General features: G+C 33.7%; 1 protein-coding gene and 1 long non-coding RNA gene across 2 annotated transcripts; one reads left to right on the top strand and one right to left on the bottom strand.

The window, feature by feature from the left end:
* Positions 1-234: 234 nt before the first annotated feature.
* LOC130466973 (uncharacterized) lies at positions 235-1875 on the top strand. Its single transcript, XR_008927130.1, has 3 exons — positions 235-835; positions 1269-1351; positions 1460-1875. It is a non-coding gene; the product is annotated as an uncharacterized lncRNA (long non-coding RNA).
* A 14366-nt stretch (positions 1876-16241) lies between these two features.
* On the bottom strand, positions 16242-18057 carry LOC110792049 (zinc finger CCCH domain-containing protein 20). Its single transcript, XM_021996842.2, has one exon. It carries the CDS (start codon positions 17956-17958, stop codon positions 16879-16881), a length of 1080 nt encoding a protein of 359 aa, XP_021852534.1. The 5' UTR covers positions 17959-18057; the 3' UTR covers positions 16242-16878.
* Between the last annotated feature and the right edge of the window lie 4967 nt (positions 18058-23024).

Raw genomic sequence — 23024 nt, forward strand, 5'->3', positions numbered from 1 at the left:
AAAAAACTTAGTTAGTAATTGACAAATTTTTAAAAAAATTTGAAAAATGCAAATACCTTGAAAAACACTCTAAATAGTATACGAGAAAAACATAGGGAAATATGATTAGTAAGAAAATTAAAATGGACTATTAATTAGTTGATTAAATGAATAAAATAAGTTTTCTGAGAATATCATATTTTGTAATGGTACAAATATCTCTATTATATGCATCTCTATTATATAAGCCAGCTCCTGAGGTCGTTTTTGTAAATTAACTTTTCGTGTCCCCCATTAAATTTACAGAATTGTCCACCTTAAAATAATCCATTACACCCTTAAGGCCTTGGTAATTAAAAACAAATTAATTAAAAAAAAACTGCTATCCCAATTCAATTAGTAACCGAAAACACTCTGAACCGAAAACACTCAGAAAATCAAACCCTTCGAATCTCTCTCCAAACATTCAAAAACCCTCATTCAATCACCCCTAAATTGCAGAATTTCGTAATCCTTCCTTCAACCACCCCTAAATTGCTCATTCAATCACCCTTCATTCAATCGTTAATGGATATCCCTCAATCAATCACCCCTAAATGGCAGGATTTTGTAAACCCTACCCGAAAATTTCTGCTTATTCAATTGCATTGCAATGTTTAAATTCCAACTTCAAGAATATCGATTTCAAGCATATTCATCAAATTGCGGTCAAAGATCGGAACTAATAGGGGTTGGAAATTAATTTCTGTATTCGACGGAGAAATTGGAGATGCACCGCTGTTTCTTCACCAACATTGGAAACCGGAAACTCTGATTTTCCGACGACTAGGAAGCTGTGGCGAAATCAGTTAATATTGTAAGCTTTATTTTCTGTAATTTGATTGAAACCTTTGAATCTCTCTCCCAAATCACCTGATTTGTTTTCCCCAAATTTGAAATCGAAATTCTTCGGATTTACTTCTTCTGTTGGTTTGTTTGTTCCCCTTTTCTTTATCTTCTTTCATTTCCTAGATTAATGCTTCATTTTGTTTGTTTTTTTGGTTGGAATTTAATCTGATTTTTTATTGGGTTCACTGTTGTTGATTGTGTTTGTTTAGCATTTTTGAGATGTGGTTTTATCATTTTAGGGTTTGAAATCACAAGTTTTAGTTTTGAAATTAAGTTACGAATTCTTGAAATCATGGACCTAGCTTCTTCAATTCAATTCGATTTCGATCAAGTTGTGTGATTTCTCAGAATTATCATCGATGTTATGTTTGAATTTTCTGCGTTTTTCTCTCTCTCTTTAGCTGAAGAATCATGCGTTTGAATGGTGCCTGGATTTTCTATAGAACATACGGCCATGGACACGTGAAAGTTCTTCTTATAATTGGTAAATGACTAACTTTTTAGATTTTTAAAATGAAAAATGATTTTCGAAAGGGGGTTGTGTTCAATTTTTCTGCTAAATGTTGAAATTTTGATGATTTTGAACGATCAGGTTTAGCTGGGATACATGATTCATGGGGCCTCAAATCAGAGGGTTGGCTGGGACTGAGGTACCCAATGATGATGAATCAACGGTGGTCGGTTGATGATGCGAATGCAGGGAATGGGAGTATGGAGGTTTGTGCAGGGAACGGGTCTGGAGCTTGGCTCCTATGAAAGGTCCGAGTATACGTAATTTTTTTACAAGAATGGTTATTTTTTTTATTGAATTTGATGTTTATTTGTGGAATTGTTGAACAATTTTGAATTATGAGATGAACTCACATTAGGAGGTGGTAGTGGTGTCAAACAACAAACTTCAGGCTTCAGATTCAAAGATAACTTTAAACGGATGTCATATTAGAGCTGATTGTCTGATACAAGTGAATTTGATGCGATTTGAGATCCAATACAACAGAATAGCTGATTGTCTGCTAGGGTTTATGCTCGGACAATGTTTTTAGGTTGAAATAAGCCCTTGATTGAACTGAACTGAATAGTGAGAGAACTGAATTTTTGCATTGTGTTTTTTTTTGTTATTGATCACTATTCCAAACTTTGGATTTGTGACTTACACTAATGTGTTTGATGCCAATTTTTATATTTTAGTGTCGGCATTGAACAAAGCTGGGTACCCTGATATGTAAATCATAGTAGGAGAAGTAGGTTGGCCAACTCATGGTGATATACATACCAAATCTTTCTGAATTGTTGGTGGTAGACTGGCAGTTAAATAGGTTCCGATTCCGAATTAGTAAAAACTCGAGTCGGTTCAGTCAGTTTAAAATAATATTTTTTTCTGGGTTTACTTTGTTGCGTTTGTTCTGCTATTCCTCTTCAATTTGACGTCTAATTGGTTGTTGTTTAACCGTGTGCTGCCCCGTTTAAGCTCAACACAGACGCTGCTATCAAGGAGGGAGTGCTTAAAATGGGCGTGCAACAGCAATTTAAAAACTGGATGTTGCAAACAACCAGATACCGAGTTTTTAGCTCAGGTTCAAAACTTCTGAAATCATTTTGAAAATTTATACCTGCTGTATTTATCTGCTTAACGCTCAGCTGCTTATTTGACTTTTCTGTTTGCAGGTTTCTATGGTTTCAAGGCTAAAACATGACAATTTTGTTGAATTGCTTGGTTATTGTGTTGATGGCAACCTACGCATTCTTGCCTATGAGTTTGCATCAAATGGATCTCTGCATAACATCCTTCACGGTAAGCTGGATTCTTTGTTACGTTGACTTTGGAGCCTAGAGGCCTTCAATATTTTTTGTCCATATTAAATTAGTGGTTTGTTGTATGCCAGAACTTTTGGGCCTTATTTTTGTCTTGAACCTTTTAGCTTTTGGTTCTTACAATTAGTTTTGATGCTAAGTTTGGATGTTTTCTCATGTAAGGAGTGATCATATCAGTTGTGTACTTAATGTGTTTGACCGTTACTCATTAGTTGGTTTAATATCTTGATTTCTAGGATTCATGATTACTATTCAATTAAAAAAAAGCCTAAAATTATATTTATTTCTCCTATTAACAATTCAGGACAATACATGAAGGAAGCATTTAAATGAACTTAAAAATGGGAGTTCTCCTACTGTATTTCACTGTGTATGTTGCAGTAAATCTATCTTGATTAATACTCCTAATTTGGGCATTATTCAAGAAGATTTTAATAGGGTTTTGCTCAAACTTTCATTTTTGGCATTTGATTCTGATTGGATAAAAAAGCTACTGAGTTTTTAGCATCCTCTGGCCTCCACCTAGCTTCATAGGGTTTTTTTTTTTGTGCTTGCTCACCTTGACACTCGATCAAGTTTTGGTGACACTTGAAACAATTGAAATCCTAATTTCTAGCTGCTTGAGAGTTTAACATTGTCATATTTTTGACCTGACGTTTTCATTGTTTTGACTTCACAAAATTTGCTACAATCAATCAAATAAAGGTCTACTTAGTTATCTCCAAGGAGCTGAATTGGAAGAAGGAAGGAAGCCAGGATGATATCATTGGATGTTAAACAGCTACTAGAAGGAAGGTAACAAGTTGTCATTAAAGATGGTGCAAGGTGGGGATCAGGGCCTGCAACAATGTAATGCACAAGGGTCTGATGCTGGCCACTAACAGATTTTTTGATTGATGTAATTGTTGTGATTAGTTGAATATGAACTTAGATTGCAAAATTAACCTATAGTATGACCTTCATGTTTTGGTCTTATGAACTTTGCGAATATTTTCTTGCCTAATATTTGTTGTGGTTAGTTGTAATAATACTATTTTAAGTTTTTTATATAATTTCGCACGCATCGCGTGCATATAAGACTTACTTTGTAAACCAACTCTTGGGTATTTGGGGGTCTAAGTAAAAATCGATAATACGTACCTTTACTTAATATTTAAAGTGTATTGTTAAAAGACGTCCATATTTTCAAAAAAACGCACCCAATTAATGCCGCAAATTTGATGGTGCAGGGGTGTGCACCGTGCTCTTGGTGCACCGGTATCAAAACGACAACCATTAAATACAAAACGCGCGTTTTTTATTAAATCGATCTGGAGAAGAAAAGAACATCTTTTGTTGAACAAAAGAACAAACGAATTTTTTTGTTAAAAAAAAGAACAAGGAAAGCTCTGTTCTATTCAGCTGTGTTTTATTATGTTCTTTTGTTTTTGCTCCTTTTTGCGGTTATATCTTCCTATATTTTTCATAATTTTGAAATCAAAATTTGTGAAGAGGAGAGAGAAACTGTGAAGAGGAGAGAGAAACTGTGAAGAGGAGAGAGAAAATGTGGTAAACTGTAAATTTGATTTTAGAGAGAGAAAGTAATGGAAATTCTCAGATATTGGTTGATTTTTCTACTTCAATATCAAATTCTATTGATTCTTCTTCTTCAAATTTGAATTCCTTAGATGATAATCAGATTTGTGAAGGTAATTTTTCAATTTTTTAATAACGAATTACAAGTTTTGATGATTTTGATATCGCAGTTATCGTGTTTTTTATTATTTAGATCAGTTTGATTTCTCAATTACTTTGATTAATGTATTTAGATTATATATTTTGATGATTTTGATGATTATGATTTCGCAATTACATCGCAATTACTTCGCAGTTCTTTTGGTACTGTTTTGAAATTCTTTATAGTTGTTCGTTTCTCGATCTTAATATGTTCGTTTAGGCTTTGTTGTTGTTCTTTTATGTACTGGTAATGTTCTTTGTGTCTTTTATTAGTATTCATGCAGATTTTGAATGTTCTTTCTTTTACTTTTGTTGTTCTTTCTCTTATGTTGCTTTTTTTTCCCTGTAGTTTTCTGTTTTTATTAATTTTGAGTTTTTTGTTCTTTTATTTATGGTTTATGTTCTTTTTAGGTTTTTCAACGGTTTTTTTTTTTAATTTTTCAGTATTATTATCAATATTTGATTATCTTGTTCTATTTATCCTGCATTTTTCTCATGATATTCTTTTTATAAAATTTTAACTGAGAGCGAATATAATATGTTCTTTTCATATTTGTACCAAAAAAACAAGTGCACCGTTCTGATTATGAACACTGCTTATATTTCTTCTCCTTCCTCCTCTTTTTTTTTTTTTCATTTTCTATATATATAATATTTCTCCTGCTGAATTCAATCATTTCTCATTTTAAAACACATTTTAGAGAGAGAAAGGGGAGAGGTTTTATTTTCTCTCAACAAAAGAGAGATTTTATGAGAGAGAAAGTTCGAAATACATTTTCTCCTGCGTCTATCTCTAACATGTAATTTTAATTGAATTTCTTTTATCGAAAACTAGCTAATTAAGCAAAATACTAGTTTAATTTCGCTAATTTTTGTATTTTTTTAATCGATTCAAAGATATTGATGATGCTGATGAATGTGCATCGGGTGATTAAGGTACACTTCCTTGTTCTTATTTCTATGTTCTTTTTAAATTCTAATGTTCTTTTTTATAACAAATTATTTATGTGTCATCAGCATTGTTTGTTCTTTTATATCATCAGTAATTGTTCTTTTACATATTTACAGTGTTGTGTTGAGTTATTTTTGATAAATAAAATAACGGAGTTAAAACACATTTTTAATCTTAAAAATAAATTGTATTAGAATTACAATAACTTACTTTTAAAAGAACATACATATAATTCTTTCTTTGAAATATAATTTTCGCCCTTTCAAGTATTATCGTTTTATTAATTAAAAGAACAAAAAGACCTTATAAAAGAACATTAATCTTAAAAATAATGTTGTTCTTTTTTCCAGACTTTGTGGTTCTTTTTCATTTACATTCTTTAAATAAAATAGTTCTTTTGTTGTTCTTTTACTTTTGTTTATTGTTCTTTTCTTTTACTTTTGTTGTTCTTTCTCATATGTTGCTATTTTCCATGTAGTTTTCTATTTTTATTAATTTTGAGTTTTTTGTTCATTATTTTTAATGGTTTATGTTCTTTTTAGGTTTTTGACGTTTATTTTTTTTATTTTTTCAATAATTATTATCAATATTTGATTATCTTGTTCTATTTATCCTGCATTTTTCTCATGATGTTCTTTTTATCAAATTTTAAATGAGAACGAATATATTCTTTTCATATTTGTACATTTTGTCTGATTTGTTAATATAAGTGTTTTACTTGATATGTTCTTTTCAGGTTTTTGTTAATGTTCTTTTAATTTACTTTATTATGTTCTTTCTAATTCTTTTTGTTGTTTTTCTGTTGCATTTTTCACATGATGTTCTTTTTGAAAAATAGTTGTTCTTTTTATAGTTTATCAGGAGAGAGAATATATTCTTTTCGTTTTTTACCTTTTCTTTGGTTTTTTAACATTAGTGTTCCTTTCAGGTTTTGGTTAATGTTCTTTTTGTTTACTCTATCATGTTCTTTCTAATTTTTTTGTTGTTTTTCTGTTGCATTTTTCACATGATGTTCTTTTTAGAAAATAGTTGTTCTTTTTATAGTTTATCAGGAAAGAGAATATATTCTTTTCGTTTTTAACCTTTTCTTTGGATTTTTAACATTAGTGTTCTTTTCAGGTTTTGGTTAATTTTCTTTTCGTTTACTCTATCATGTTCTTTATGTTTAGTTTATTATGTTCTTTCTGATTTTTTTTTTGTTTTTCTGTTGCATTTTTCACATGATGTTCTTTTTGAAAAATAATTGTTCTTTTTATAGTTTATCAGGAGAGATAATATATTCTTTTCGTTTTTTACCTTTTCTTTGGTTTTTTAACATTAGTGTTCTTTTCAGGTTTTGGTTAATGTTCTTTTCGTTTACTCTATCATGTTCTTTCTGTTTATTTTATTATGTTCTTTCTGATTTTTCTTGTTAATTTTCTGTTGCATTTTTCACATGATGTTCTTTTTGAAAAATAGTTGTTCTTTTTATAGTTTATCTGGAGAGAGAATATATATTCTTTTCGTTTTTTACCTTTTCTTTGGTTTTTAACATTAGTATTCTTTTCAAGTTTTGGTTAATGTTCTTTTCGTTTACTCTATCATGTTCTTTCTGTTTAGTTTATAATTATGTTTTTTTTCGTTTTTTTACTTTTTGCGTTTTGTTTTAATATTTTTGCGTTTTGGTGCAGGTGCACGTAAATCTAAGTGCAGGCCCCTGCACCATCCTCGCGTTGAATTATTGCAGGAAAATACGAGTTTTCCCTTTTAATGGCCACCCCCTTCCAACCCATTTCTCACCTCTTTCTCTCTCGAGCTTTCACCCCCTTACCCTATTCCTGACAGGAACTCCGGAAGCCGCCAAGGTACATAAAAATTCCGGCAGGCCAAGAAGTTCAGTGATACTGGAAGAGTCACCTTCCACTCACCATCTTCATCCCTCTACACACCATTATCATCACCACCATGAATAGGGATGGAAATGAGTGGGATTTGGATCGGGTGGAGCATCACCCTCATCCATCCGCTCCACCCGGTCCATCCATCACCCGCTTTATTTATCACCCATATTTCGTCCATCAGTCATCCGTGGGTGAATCGGGTGATATTCGGGTGAAAACCATTAGCCACTAAAAAATAATCACCACCTAATAATACTTATAATAATTAACCACAAAAAAAAAAGCTTACGTACCTACATTTACTTCCGAAACATATAATTACTTCTTATCACGCAAAATTTATACCAATTTTTTTAACAAACACTAAATTTGATAAATAATAGATCTAGCAACACCTTTTATTTTTAAAATATATATATAAATAATGTATATAAAAAAAATGGGTGACGGATCGGGTAATAAACGGGTGACGGATCGGGTGGTGGATAAAAAAACATCACCCATATCCGACCCGTGCGCATCCATCACCCGCTTTTCATCCATATAATTCGATTTTTCATCCGTTTAATTATACCGGGTGACCAGGTTATTGGATCACCCATTGGATATTTTCATCCCTAACCATGAACAAGGATCTGTTGTCGCCTCTCTCGTCGAAGGTAAGCGATGAATTTTTTTATAAGGCACCGCACAGGTTTCTTGCTGGCGACATTCTATTCCTCGGTGAAATCGAAAGGGTTTTATGGAGTACTGCGAAAATTACGTCGCTCAATAGCATAGCTGCGACGCAAACTAAAGGTAACTATTTGATGGTACGCATACCATATTTAAATTGAAAACAAAACTTTAGTGCATTAGACCAATTTTACATTCAAATTAATGGTACGCAAACCATATTTGCTATCCTATTTGGGCCATACTAGTCACTTTTCAATAACCTGCAAAACAGTACATATACAATATATACCATTCATCCATTCATTATCATGAATGGCCCACATAGCTGGTTAGTAGAACATGTAATGCATCACATAAATATTTGCAGCAAATTATCAAGGGCACCAATAATCTACCAATTATTCAGTCCTTATTAATTCTAATCAAGTTGTTTAACCTTAAAGGAATGTAGACCTAATCAAGAGTTTATGACTAAAATGCTCCCACTTAAACCAATAAATTCACATGCTTTACTAATTTAAAACATAAAAATGTATTTCCTAGTCTAACCGGAAACATACAAATTTATTTAAAATTTAAAGCTCATATAAATTTACAATTGAATCCATTTAATTTATTTTCAGTTGAATTAAAATGAATTTAAATTAATTCAAGGTTTTAATTTTAGTAAAATAAGTAGTATAAATTAAATTTATAATAATTAGATTATTCAAAATTAAATTCCGAGAAAACAATTTAAATTAGGAATTTTAAAATTAATTAAAATCGTTTCCGAACTGAAAATTTAAAATTAAAATCAAAACGCATCAATCATAACAAGACGAGGCACTTGGGCTTGCGCCCAAGCCCGATCGAGTCATGAGGCATGCGCGCCCCATCGAATGATCGTATGTCATCACACGAGTAGGCCACACGCATCGCAGCCAGCCCAGGCCACGCTGCGCGCAGCCTGCCTCACTCGACGCATCTGGTTGCTTCGCTGGGCGCGACAGCGCGCACTGTGGTGCAGCACGCTCGTTGCCCACACGCGACTGCTCGCCTGGCTCACGCCAATGCCCATCGCCCATTGCCCACTCGCCCACGCTGCACACAACACTCGACACAAGGGCAGCGTGCTGCCTTGTGCTCGTGTGCCATGGCCCTTGCTCGCTGTATTGTACCGCATGGGCGACGAGCTCCCTTGCTCGTCGTCGCATGCCCGCACTATACAACACCCCTTAAGGTAACACGTAGCGTCCATTGCTTTGTGCGTGCAAGTTTTATGAGCGAATTTCATAAAAATTAAAACTTTTATTTCAAAATTAATGACGAATAAATAAATCATATTAATTTCATAATTTTAGGGCGAAAAATCGAAAATTTATTAATCAATTAATTTTCGATTATCATGGATTCAAATCTAGGTCATAAAAATCTAAAATTTATCATAAATTAACAATTTTATGGTGGTTTTTAATCATGGATACCTAATTAAATCGTTAATTAATTATGAAAATCAAATCAATTCTAAATTATTCGAATTTTAACAAATTAATTACAATTACAAATTAGGTTGCTTAATTAACAAGGTTAGGCATTCAAATTTGTTAAACATATACAGTAGGTCAATCAAAAATTCAATATTTAACAACAAGAATCGCAAATATTCAATTTAACATCTTAAAATTACAAACTTTTGCGTTCGAAAAACTAAAACCTCCGAAAAGTCATAGTTAGGATTCGAATTTGGGAATTCTGGGTTCGGCCGAAAAAGAGTATTTTTGTCAAAATTTTAGAATGCCTTTTTCATGCGGAATTGACACAAAAATCACTCGATTTCGTTGATTAACGAAGAAACTGCCGAAAAACTGCGTACATATAATTAAATAAACGCAATTTGCAATTAATTAACAATCACGAAAATTAATCAACCCTTTTAATTCTTTGCAAATTTGTAAAATTTAACCATGTTAAGCAATTATTATGGAATTAATAAGAGGCTCGTGATACCACTGTTAGGTTATGATACATATAAATGAATATAAATCATGCGGAAAAACCATAAACGCCAGGATTCCAAATTAATTGCCACATAACAATCATTATATAAACTGCGACGCAAATGACTAAAATGACTCAGGTAAAGTATTTTGCGTCGCTCATCTATAACCTAAATTACATTTTTTAACCTAAATTAGTCTTTTTGCGTCACTCATTACAATGAGCTACGCAATTGTAGCGACGCAAATGAGCCATTTTGTACTAGTGAGAGGGGTTAGAGGAGGTGAGGAGGGGGAAGTAGAGATCAAGGAGCGACGTGGCCGGATTTGGGAGGTGAGCTTGGAAAAGAGGAGTTGGATGGTTGGAACTTGGAAGGAATGAAAGATTAGGGTTTTGGATGGTTGGCCTATGAGAGAAGAGGTTTGCTGGATTTTGAGGCGGGGGAGGAGGGGATCGGGGGGAATCAAGTTTCTTATTAGAGTAAATTTGTACTTTCATGTAATAAATGCGGAAGTTTTTAGAAAATATGGGTGTCGAATAAACCCCTTATTAAATTGGAATATTTCTTGTATATAAAACCTGATTTTTGAAAATATACGCAAATATCGCATATTCACGATATAGTGCACCGAATGCTAGAATTAATAAGACGGACTCATTAGATTGGACCACATAAATATAAAATAAATTGAGACTAGTGTGAATGTGTGATGACTTTGGTGAATCATTGTCATGTACTCGAAGTATTTTAAATTGCATTATTGAGAATACTGGAATAGCGGGTAAATTTCAGACAGTGCAACTTGTGGTCACAATTCGGAATCATACGTATTATGTTCATCATTCATATATAAGCTTGGGCCTTGGGGACATGTATTAATGTTGCCATACCACTGGGAACACAAACTAAAGTAATTAATTTAACGGATATTTCATGAAATACCCCCGAGTTTTGAAGTAATTCACCAAATGCCCATCAAGTTCCAATAATTCACCAAATACCCCTGACAATTGACTTAATTCCCAAAATACCCTTGTTGATAACGGTCCGTTAGTCCGCCGTTAGCCTAGTTCAAAATTCACCAAATGCCCCTTTTTAAAAATTTATTTCACCAAATACCCCAAACTCAAAAGTAATTATTCTGATGTTCCAACGGCTAGTTTTTTCATTTGAAAAGTAGCTGTTGGTCTTGCTTGGCTATAAAAACCCATTTTCTGAATGTTTCTTGTAATTTAGATGTTGTTTTGCTTTGCTTTGCTGATTTTATTAGATTTGTGTTATGAGTTTTGTTTCAAAATCATCATCCACACACAATGAGTCAACATATATTAGAGTACCTAACCAATTTTGCTATGGTGGTAGGAAATTTGCCATCCGAAGCTCTGATACAACACTCAATCCACAAAGGTTTTACTACAAGTGCGATCCTTGCAACAATCTGAGATGGTGCAAGGGAGTAGTTGAGCAAGAAAACAGGGGGCAGCAGCATGAAGGACAATACAGGGGAAGCTTAGACAAAGGAGAAAGTACTGAAAATAGGGGAAAAAGCTGATACAGTAATGTCAATACAAGGCATCTTACTTTGATTTTGAAACGAAGAAAGGCTAATCCTATTTATGTCATGGTTTGGGATGGACAGGAAGAATTTAGGACTCAGCAGAGCACGCAAGTACTTTTAGCAAAAAAAGGTCAGGACTTCACAGAACTCTTAGCGAAGAAATTGGGAGGCAACCAACATGTGAAAGCAGTCCGAGGGTTGGGTCTTATTATTGGTATAGAGTTGGATGTACAAGTTGGCCCGCTAGTTGATGCTTGTCAAAATTCAGGAATGTTAAATTGTTAATATTAACTGCTGGAAAAGGAAAATTAGTGAGATTGGTTCCTCCACTGACCATATTAGAACAGGAGCTCGAAACAGGTTCTGAGATTCTCCTCAAGTGTTTCCCGTCCCTGGGTTGAAGCAGTTGAGTTGAATTTGTGTACGATGAGTCGATGCTTGTCAAATTTCCTTGTGAAATCAATAGATCCAAAGGTCATAATTGGCATCGTAGCTGTAAATCAGGAATAAGTTTTCCTACTAGCTTCTCTTTGGATTATGCCTTGGTTTTAATGTACAAATTGTCATTTCAAGATATCTTACTCGTTAATCCGAACATTGATTTTCTTTGATGCTTGGATTCTTTTCATAAGTATCTTTCTCCCTTATTTTTAGGCTTCGTTTGTTATTTTTATACCTATAAATTGCGTAGCTTTGTATTGAGTCGAACACACATGCAATCAACATTATTATTTTCTCTTCTTACTACGTTTGTTCATAATTAGCCTTTAGATATTATCACGACTTTAGTGGATCAAGAAGGCATAAGCAAACAATAAGCAACGACTACTTTTCAAACGAAAAAACTAGCCGTTGGAACATCAGAATAACTATTTTTAAGTTTGGGGCATTTGGTGAAATAAGTTTAATAATAGGGGTATTTGGTGAAATAAATTTTAAAAAAGGGGCATTTGGTGAATTATGAAACTAGGCTAACGGCGGACTAAGGGACCGTTATCAGTAAGGGTATTTTGGGCATTAAGTCAATTGTCAGGGGTATTTGGTGAATTATTGGAACTTGATGGGCATTTTGTGAATTACTTCAAAACTCGAGGGTATTTCATGAAATATCCGTTAATTTAACCACTTATTATGAAATATATGTATGGAGAGTAAGATTAAAGCCTGTTTTGTAAGCTGGGGAACTAGAAAAACTAAACAAGGAGTAATAGGGAATATAGCAAGCCATACTATTGTGTTATTTTTTTCGGTTTTTTCATGAAATGCCCTTGAGGTTTGCAAAAACGCACCAAATACCCTCGCGTCTTTTGAATCACATAATATACCCCTATTTTTTCCCAAGTTTGCACCAAATACCCCTAAACCGACTTTCCGTTAGTCCTCCGTTAAGTTGTGTTTATAATTCACAAAATACACCTATTTTGAAACTAAGTTGCACCAAATACCCAAACTGCTTTTAAACTGCAGAATTTGATTTCCACAAATCGTTCACCTAAATCAATTTAATCAACCTAAAAGTTAAACCTAAAACAGAAATATAAGTAATAATCAAATAAAATTGTGGAATAACAAGATTTATATAGCGTTTAAGAGTGCTTTATTACATCCCCTGTTAGGAGCCTGTGAAAATCTTTATTCACTCTGCGTATTGCCCTACCTGGAAGCCTGGATGCACTTGGCGTGAATGCAAGGAAAAGAAACAAAAGAAAAAGAGGAGACATTGCTGCTGCTAGCAATGTAGCATCACTATAGGGATTGGAAAGTCAGCTTGTATGCCACTGAGAAATGTAATTACAAGAGGAGATAAAAGAGAAGTGATCCATTCAGAAATCATGTTTTAGCAGCTTTGTGGTTGGGATAGTCTAGCCTCTCGAATGCAAGCTGGTTTCATTGGTTGGTTATCAATACGATTTCCCTTTAATTTCTCTTCTGCAGTCTTGTTTTTCTCCATTCCCGACCTTTCTTCTCTGATCTAAACCCATTCTTGCAGCAGGTGCGGCACTGCAACACACAAAAAAGCCCCGGTAATTCAGTAATTTAGTATCTTAGTTCTTGTTTTGTCAAAGCCCCAAATTTCAATGGGCACAATTTAACCTGCAACACTAATATACTAATCCAATCAACAACCCTTTCTTTGTTAATTACTACCTAAATCGACAATGATATACCCAAATTACCAACACTCAATTACCGAAAAAGCCCCAGTCGAGAACCCTAGTTTTCGAAAAACCCCCAATAAAACAACCCTAGTTTAACCAATCCTTCAATCGAAGAACCCTAATTTTTAAAACCCCCAATAAGAGAACCCTAATTTATAAAGAAACCCCCAATTTCACAACACAAAAACATCACAAAGAGAACATAGTGAAAAAGAATCGAGGGAGGAGTTGAGGAGAGAGATTACTTGTCATCACGGTTAAAGCTTCCAACCTTGGTCAACAATGGTAGAGAGCACAATTAAGAATTGAGGGAGGAGTGAATTCAAGAACAATCCATTTAAATTTGATGGCGCGTGAAGGATCTCGATCTACACCGAAGAACATTGCGGTGGCGCGCGAAGGAGATCGACCACCGCCGACCAGAGAGCAAGAGGAAGAACAGGGGAGAGGAGAGAACAGGGGAGAGGAGAGAGAAAGAGGAAGAACAGGGGAGAGGAGAGAGAAAGATAAGAAGTTTGAGATTTTTTTGGAATTTATGTCGAAAAACATCATTAAGGGCAAAATGTTAAATTGCAACTAACGGTAGACTAACGTCCGTTAGCTCCAAGTGCATCTCATGAACAGTACGAAAAAATAGGGGTATATTATGTGAATCGAAACACGCGAGGGTATTTGGTGCATTTTTGCAAACCTCGAGGGCATTTCATGAAAAAACCGTATTTTTTTTCTTCTTTTTCTGTACGTTTGAGGCATAAGTGAAATCTAAATTACAAAATGGATAGGAGATGAAGGAATTCGGAACACCCTCATTCTTACCCATTAAGCTAAGACCTCATAATTCATTCGTATACAAAGATCATTTACGTAGGCGATTTGACTCTAATATCCAACACGTTTAGTATGTCAAGGAGGACATACGACTCTACTGGCTAGTTTGGGGTTTTGTAAAAGTGGAGAAGAGGATAAATTTCTCACCCCAAATTTGTAATTCGTGCTGTCATTGTGGCTAATTCGTAAAATAAAAAAATAAAAAGCAATATATTTTTAGTATGATGTTTGAGTGAACTTTTTTAACGCTACAAATTGGGCAAATAGTCCAATATCTCTCAAATCAAAAGGAAAGAATTGCTCCTTGCCCTACAAGCTCAATCCAACAAATAGAACAGACCATCATAAAAGTGGCCACTACAAGACTACAAGTTAGATAGTTAGATACACTGCAGAAAACGGTAATTTATTCAAGAAAAGACAGTTAAATCATTCAGTCCAGCGGCTTTTGTTATTGTCCCATAATAGATCTCATCCTTCTACTCTAGATCGAATCGGTGACGACACGGAACCATAAACATTATCGTAAAGCAGTCAAACAGATCAAAGTGCTCCAATGAACAACTCTTCTCGATCGAGTGATACTATACTAAAAGGAGCATAGAACCATAAACATAGCCCATATATGGCAATTAGAGTTTAGGGTTAGCTATTTATTGTTTGTATTAGCAGTAGTTGATTCTCTTTTTTGGCAGAATTGACTGCAGATTTGACTAGTTATATGTTAAATGTGTTTGGTAATACATTGTATAAGTTTGCTAAAAGTTGTTAACTACAGGGTATTTTATTGTGTATAATGACATGTATAAGCATTTGTCTTTTATAGCATTCTTTAGGTAAGAATAGTAATTATAGACAAAATATCTTTATATTTATCACATTAACAATTATCTATGCGAAAAGTTGGTGAAATGCACTTTTTTAAAATAAAAGGTTTTAACTTAATCATATTTTCAATAATTTTTTTACCAAACACCTATTTTAGAGATTTTGACCGTTGAAGCTCTAAAACTTCTCAAACCTCTCTTTACCAAATAGCTCATAGCCGATAATTTTTTTATTACATGAGAGTTCTCCGTTAAACGGAAGCATACAATTACAAACACACCGTTAAGCATACCATAGATCTCGTTTGTACGTTCATTATTAAATCGCTAACCATATTAATTAATTACTCCGATCCGATAACATTATTTTTATCCACGGGTAGCATGAGAAAGGTATCCACGAGCACCATGAAAGATCTAAGCAACTTTATGACTACCACAAACTACAAAAATATATACGTCTTGTTCTTTCTTAGCTAAAATAGACAAAACATTATCAATTATTCCACTCCAAAATAATGGGTCCATAAATAGTGTGCCCATTCTCGGCAACCATAAATCACATCATAAAAACAACCATTTTTGACAATTCGTACAAACTGAATCGATCAATCAACCAAAAGTAGCAAACTTTTAATAGACATTCATACCAATAAAATTATTACTCCCTCCGTCCCATAATTATCTTCTTGTTTGACCAAAAACACGGATCTTAAGAAAAGTGGAATATAGTACATGGAAATGTAAAATTAAGTACAAATGATGATTAAGTTATATGAAAAAGTGGAATAAAGTACATGTGAAAGAGAATATAGTACATGAAAAAAGTGGAATATAGTACATAGGTGGGGTTTTCAATTCAATTTTAATTAATATAGTACATGAGATAGTGAGGACCTTAGCAGCCAAAATTAGAAACAAAAAGATAATTTTGGGACGCTCATTTAGAAAAGCAGGAAGATAATTTTGGGACGGAGGGAGTATTATTGTAAGAATATTTACAAGTCTTCAAATTTAAAGCATAACAATTAACAACAGATTGTCATTATCACAACTCATCATGCTAAATAATAAACACAAAAATTACTAATACATAACAATAGGAAAATACCCTCCATCCCTTAAAGATTATCGCTCTGAAGGCATGGGTAGTTGTACAAAATAAAATATAATCTTCCAGGCCACTTTCTTGTTTTCCTTCTTCAGCTGTACAAAATAAGGGATATGATCTTCCCCTTTTTCTTTGCCAATCTAGGACCTTCCAGTTTGTCCCCCAGGTGGAATACTATATTCAAATTGAAAAAGAAAAGAAAAAGATATTCTTGATTCCTTAACCCCCACATAATTTAGGAGATTTTATTTACAATATCATTCCTTTTATAGTAAAAATCTTTAAATCTCCTAATCTCCCTCAGTCAGCAGAATTTTTACGGAAGATTAATTAATAATTATGAAAATAAAGGTAGTAAATAATTAATTAATGCTTCTAATATCCAAATTTTTTTTTAGTTGAAATTCTTGGGAAAAAATATTGAGGAAAATTATTAGTTCTTCACAGATCACTGGAATCCTAACCAATTGACTCATTGATTGGATCCGGATGATGGAATGGGTGGGTATTTACTCAATTAGATCACACACCCATCCGAAATCAGGACCCGGTGCAGGAGCAGAGGCCGAAAGCGGGCTGCCCGACCCGTCAAGAGGGTTTTCTTTGCTTAACTTCTCAAACATCCGAGCCCTTAACTCCCTACCAGACTCAACCCTTTCCATTACTGGCGCCTCCTCTTCAGGACCAAAGTCGTGGGCATCCCAATACCCAACCCTAGGCCGGGTTGGCGTTGTAGGAAGGCTAAAGAACCCTGCTCGGCTCATAGCCGTGGCAGCCCCAACGCCCCGAGGAGATCCGAACACAGGCGAGCTACTACCATGTATGGGGTGGCTCCCCCAAGAAGTAGGCATCGATTTCACCTTGTTTAGCTGTAAGTTCCTTAGCGATGCGACGATGTCTCCCACGGTATTGGGTGAGTTCATAGCTCCATCCTCGTAGCCCGAGAGAAGCCCTCCACTTCTCGGGCTAGAAAGGCCCGATCCGGCCCGGAGCTGGTCAGGCGTATGTGCGAAGAAACAGACACGGCGCTTACATCCAGGTCCGTCCTTACACGCCTGGGTCCGGAACCGGTTTGGGTGGAGCCAGCACTCAAACACCCCGTGCGCAAACTCGCAGCAGTCGCCCTTCTTACATCCACCCTTCCGAAACTCCGAGCATGCAGTCCCGGAATAGCTGTACTTCCGTGGATCCCTTCGCCTCGCCTTCTCCCCGGGGTGAGCAAACGGGCACTCAGTCCAGTCATGAGCCCGAGCCCTAGTACACTTACGAATCTTAAAATCATACATAAAAAAATCATCATCATAGTCCCCAGACAGAAAATCCACCTCACCGGAATAATCCGCCGCCGCTACCGGAGACGGCGGCTCATTATCAGCAGTACCATCAGACATGAGGTAACGACGGAGTGACGCCAAAACAGCGTCGTAATATGTAGGAGAGTTTGGGAGGTGACTCAAACCACCACCGTTGCTTGATTGCATCGGCGGCGAAGCAGATGATGTGATTTGAGTTGTACTAATAGGATTGTAAGATTCTTGCCATGGAGGTACATCAATCTGATGATGACGGCGGGTTTCTCCGATCATCATTTTTGTTGGCTTTGGAGAGAGAAAATGAAAAAATGTAGTGTGTTGTTATCGGAAGTGGTTTGTAGTGTTGGTGCTTGTCCGAGGATATGATAGCATAAGTCGGCTAGTGGAAGGGTGTATATAAAGGGTCAAATTTTAACCATGGTTGGGTAATTAAAATAAAATTTTAATTAATTAAATACCATAAGCGGTTAAAAATGTGGACAGTTCTAGAGTTAGTAGCTGTGACTTAGGGAAGAAGGAAGGTTTATTACGATTGGTTTAATTGGTGATGAGGTGGATGTTTTAGGACATGTGGTGGAATATGGTTGGTGAGGGTGAGAATATAACTGGTGATTTTGAGGGTGAAAATATTAAAGGTCAGTTTTCTGTAAATAAATTTAACTCCAAAGGCGGTGGAGGGTCATATACGTAATGCCATTTTTTTTAACCTTCTTTTTTCTTCATGTGCTTTTAATGGTAGTCCGTTTTGTCCTTGTTTTTTTTTTTTTTGAGTGAGATATTATTGGTTACCGTCTTCTAAACTTCTAGGTTTTCAACGTTTAATTACATTTTTTTTTGTCAAAGACAAATTCACAAATTGTACATATATTTGGGTGTGTAATGAAAATTGACAAGTTAATTAATACGATTGTTTGATTGTTTTTGTAGGCCGGTGTTATCATAAAAAATAAAGAAACACGAAATTATAGCATCGACCGTTATTATTGCTACTAATTTGAATAGTGCTATATAAAAGTGCAGAGACTTTTGAAAGATACTCTATACGTTCCTAAATAATTACTCCGTATATAACAATATTGTTGCTTATCAACCCTTATATATAGTACTATAGAGTATGAACTTATCAGCCTTGTATTGATCTTGTAAAAATAAGATGAACAGATCACGACTTTTGAAATTAAGGTCTTGTAAAAATAAGATCAAAAGATCATGACTTTAAAAGGTAAATTCAGTGAATTGATACTGGCACTTTGTTAATTTAAATTATAGCGCAATTAGGGTGCATATGATAGGGGTGTGCGAACATATTTGATCCGTTCATTCGCATTCGAAAATTCGATGATCCAGTCCACAATTTTGAATATCCAATCCGGATTTAAGGTTTCGAATATTTCGGATCGGATATCCGAAGAGAATATTGAATTCGGATCAACTATTTTACCATTTCATATATCCAAAATGTACAGCAAAATTCAAAAAATAAATAAAAAGAATATAGAAAAATATGATGATTCGATCTAAAATTTTTGAGATCCAATCCAATTTTAAGGTTTCGGATATTTCGGATCGGAAATCGAAGAAAATTTAATGTTAAATGTTAATTATTTCTTGATTTTTTGAAATTCGGCTCAGGTTTAGATTTTGGGATATCTGACCCAAAATTATCCGGCTCACAAATTTCATATCAGATTTTGATCACATTTTCCTAATCCAAAAAGTTTAATATCCAAAATTTTGGATCAAATGCGATATCCGAAATCGAACACTCCTAGTAAATGAGCCAAGACTCTCAATAACATGGGCTCAAACTCGAATAAAGCTCGTTTATGTTCGTTTATTTAATAAATGAGACAAGCTTGAACACAATTTGAATCTCGTTAAATAAATGAACTAGAAAACGAGCATAAACATACCTGTTCATATAATTAAGTTCGTCAACAATTTTTTTATTTATATTTAGAAATTTTGGTATTTACTACCTTAAAAATACACCACTTTTGTATTTACTAACTTATGAAATTTTTAATTTAAATTACTACCTTAAAGTTTCAATTTTTTTATTTACTACCAGTTTACAAATTTCTCATTTAAATTAAGCTATCTCTTTCCTTTCTTAATCGTTTAAACGATTCGAAGTTCATTATTTCCTTTTTCTATAGGGGTTTCATTGAGAACGACATTTCAAAACAATTCCTTTGATAATTCATAAATATTTTAAAATTTTACAAATAATATTTAATTCATTTTATCTTTTATAAAATATTAAGAGTAATATCCCTATGGAATCCTTACACATAAATGAGAAAAATGGATTTTAAATTACTTAAAATGATTAAGAAACGAAGGAGATATCTCAATTATAAAATGAGAAAACTATAAAGTACGTGGTAGTAATTACAAAAAAAATATAAAAAAACATACTTTAAGGTAGTAGTTTAAAATAAAAATTTAATAAGGTGATAAATACAAAAGTGGTGTATTTTTAAGGTAGTAAATACCAAAAAATTCTTATATTTACGAACAAGCTCGTTTATATATATTCATGAACAAATGTTTAGTTAAAAAAAAAAACCCTTATCATTATACTATCAACAATTAGCGTATATACACTTTTGTATTATGGATAATAAAAACAACACAATTGACTTTTAACCTCCAAAATACGATGTGTAGAATAAAAATAACATATTTGATTTTTGAGATTTTCAAATGTTAAAGCCCCAAAACTCGTTGATGGAAAAAGTTTGCTTATGATTGAATTCTGTTCAATTAATAAATGAGTCACTTACAAATCGTTCGTAAACACAAATTAAATTTTCCTAAGGAACCAATTAAGTTTGAACAAATTTTTAAGCTTGGTTAAAGCTCGGGATCGAGCTCAAACTTGACTAAGGAGAGTATTCGATTCGGTGCGTTTACACCCTAAAACGCGACCCACTAATTATTGATATATATATGGTTATTAATTTTTCTACTCGGATATGTAAAAGTATAAAAACATGCCTAGCTAAATGTACTTAACATGGCTATAAAAAAAATGTACCTCATATCATAGTATAAAAACATGCCTATAAAAAACTCACCATTTTGGTGAGCCCTTAGTACCCTTTTTATTGGTACGTTTGTTGGTACAAGCTTTATACTCAGTTTATATCTTGTCCATAACTCTAATCGTAAAAGGCTAATTAAAAACTATGCTAACCAATTGCATGTTGGTTCAGTGGTGATTGGGGCTGAACTTGGTAGGGAGAACTCGTGTTCGATCCCCCGCAACAATAATTGGGAGGGGACTGGAACCTATACACCCAGAACTCGCCCCGAATCCGGATTAACCCTAAGGGTGAACCGGGTGCTAACACAAAAAAAAAAATTAAAAACTATGCTAAAGTTCCGATAAATTTCAAATTCGAATATCCCACATGGCTCGTTCACTAACAAAGAAATACGGAGTAAAAACGACCCTAAAAAAAATTGACTTAACCGAAAATGAGATAAATTTTAGATAATAATAATATAGTCATGGCTTTACAGGATGTTAAAATATGGAAATAACATGTCAATGAGAAACTAAAAATGGTAACCAAAAAATAATGTTAAACAACATTATCCAAATACAATTTTAGTTTAATTTCAATAATTAGAGAATAGGGACGCATTCAATAATTGACTAGCGTTACTATAGATATCTAATGTAGAAAGTCAAATGACTCACTAGACGCGTGGCGCTTTTGTGAGAAAAGGTTTGCATGATCCATGTGCATCTGTGCTATGCTTCTTTGCGACCTTGTTAAGCCACTTCGTACGTAATTTTCTTAAATTAGGGTTTTGTTTAAAATATTGATTCCCATTTTGCGGATTACTGTGTTAGAAGCTGAAATTTGCTTGTAATATATTTGTAAAAAAATGTTTGACAAAATTAACTAAAATATAGCTGAAATTCATAAGATGACTGAAACTGAAAAGGTTGTTGTTGAAACTGATAAGGTGCTGAAACTAATAAGGTTCATGATTAGATGAGTAGTTTGGTAGAATTAATGTTTTAAGGAGGTGAAATTTGTACAATAATTATTTTAAATAATAAAATATTAATACTCGACCTGTTTTGACTTTTTGCACTATTCACATAATGCACCTTGACCCTATTTTATTTCTAGTATATGAAAATAAATGTTAATATATAATATATTGTTGGCTTCATCTTAATATATATTTTCAAAATATTAATATTTTTATAAGTTTTTATAATATGTAGTTAAAGAAATTGGTCGTCAAAGTTATGCATCGGCAAGCGTGTCCGGTCAAAACAGGTCGAGTATTAAGAGACAGAGGGAGTAAGGAAAATACATGAAATTTTAAGGACCTTAAATTGAAATGTACTCAAAGTAACGTCTCAATTTATTAAGTCAATAGTCAAGACCTCATATTTTAATTAAAGTATTTGCCAAACCGCTCTAATCATTTAAGATGGCTTAAAAGTTCAGAACCTTATCATTTAAAACGCCTGAAATGGCTTGCGAAACAGAACCCCTAAAGTCGTGTGCACAATATATACAAATTATCTATATTATACTATAAGTTAATTTTTACGGTGTGTTTAGTGGTAGCGCATAATATTTTGACATAGTCAAGACGGTACTTGTAAAATTCGTTCTAAGTATTGGTAAGATAACGACTCAGGTAGCGGTTGGCGGTAGAAGTTGCGGTTTAGTAACTTTTGTCAAACGTTAAAATAACGTTGTTTGATAAATCTATGGTAAAGTTTTTTTGCTCATACCCAGGGGTAAAATGGTATTTTCGTGTAATATGTTGAAAAGTTAAACAAAGTACTAAAGTATTGATAACAAGGACAATATTTATACCCCAAAGACAAGTTTTTTACAAACGTTGACAGTATATATGACAACACTTTTACCTATTCATTTAAGTTTTCCCCTTACTTTTTCTATTTCATTTCATTTTTTTAGTGGTTATGACAGATTTTAATACGACAATGACAATATTTATACAATAATGACAACACTTGTACAAATTTTGATAGTATAGAGTAACACCTTTTCTCATGCATTTACTCTTTTATTAAACTGTGGAATGATTACTACTTCTTGGGTCTTATAGAGGCATGTCTTATAACTGTTTTTAGGCTCCTTTACGGATTGAGGTACCCTTATACAAGGATGCCCTTTGTAAAGTGGAAGCTGATTATGGATTGGTGGAACATCCTCTATGGGTATCCCTATGATGTTGTGCTAGGAGTGTTACGAAGTAGAATTAGAATATAAATAATACTCTAATATGTAGCAGAAATATTACGTTAGAATTAGGAGTTAGTATTTTATGGTAAC

The sequence above is a fragment of the Spinacia oleracea genome, chromosome 2, assembly GCF_020520425.1.
Source record: "Spinacia oleracea cultivar Varoflay chromosome 2, BTI_SOV_V1, whole genome shotgun sequence".
Classification (NCBI taxonomy): Eukaryota; Viridiplantae; Streptophyta; class Magnoliopsida; order Caryophyllales; family Amaranthaceae; genus Spinacia; species Spinacia oleracea.

Coding starts and splice junctions, on each gene's coding strand:
- LOC110792049 (XM_021996842.2), bottom strand. CDS start 17,958: ATGATGATCGGAGAAACCCGCCGTCATCATCAGATTGATGTACCTCCA.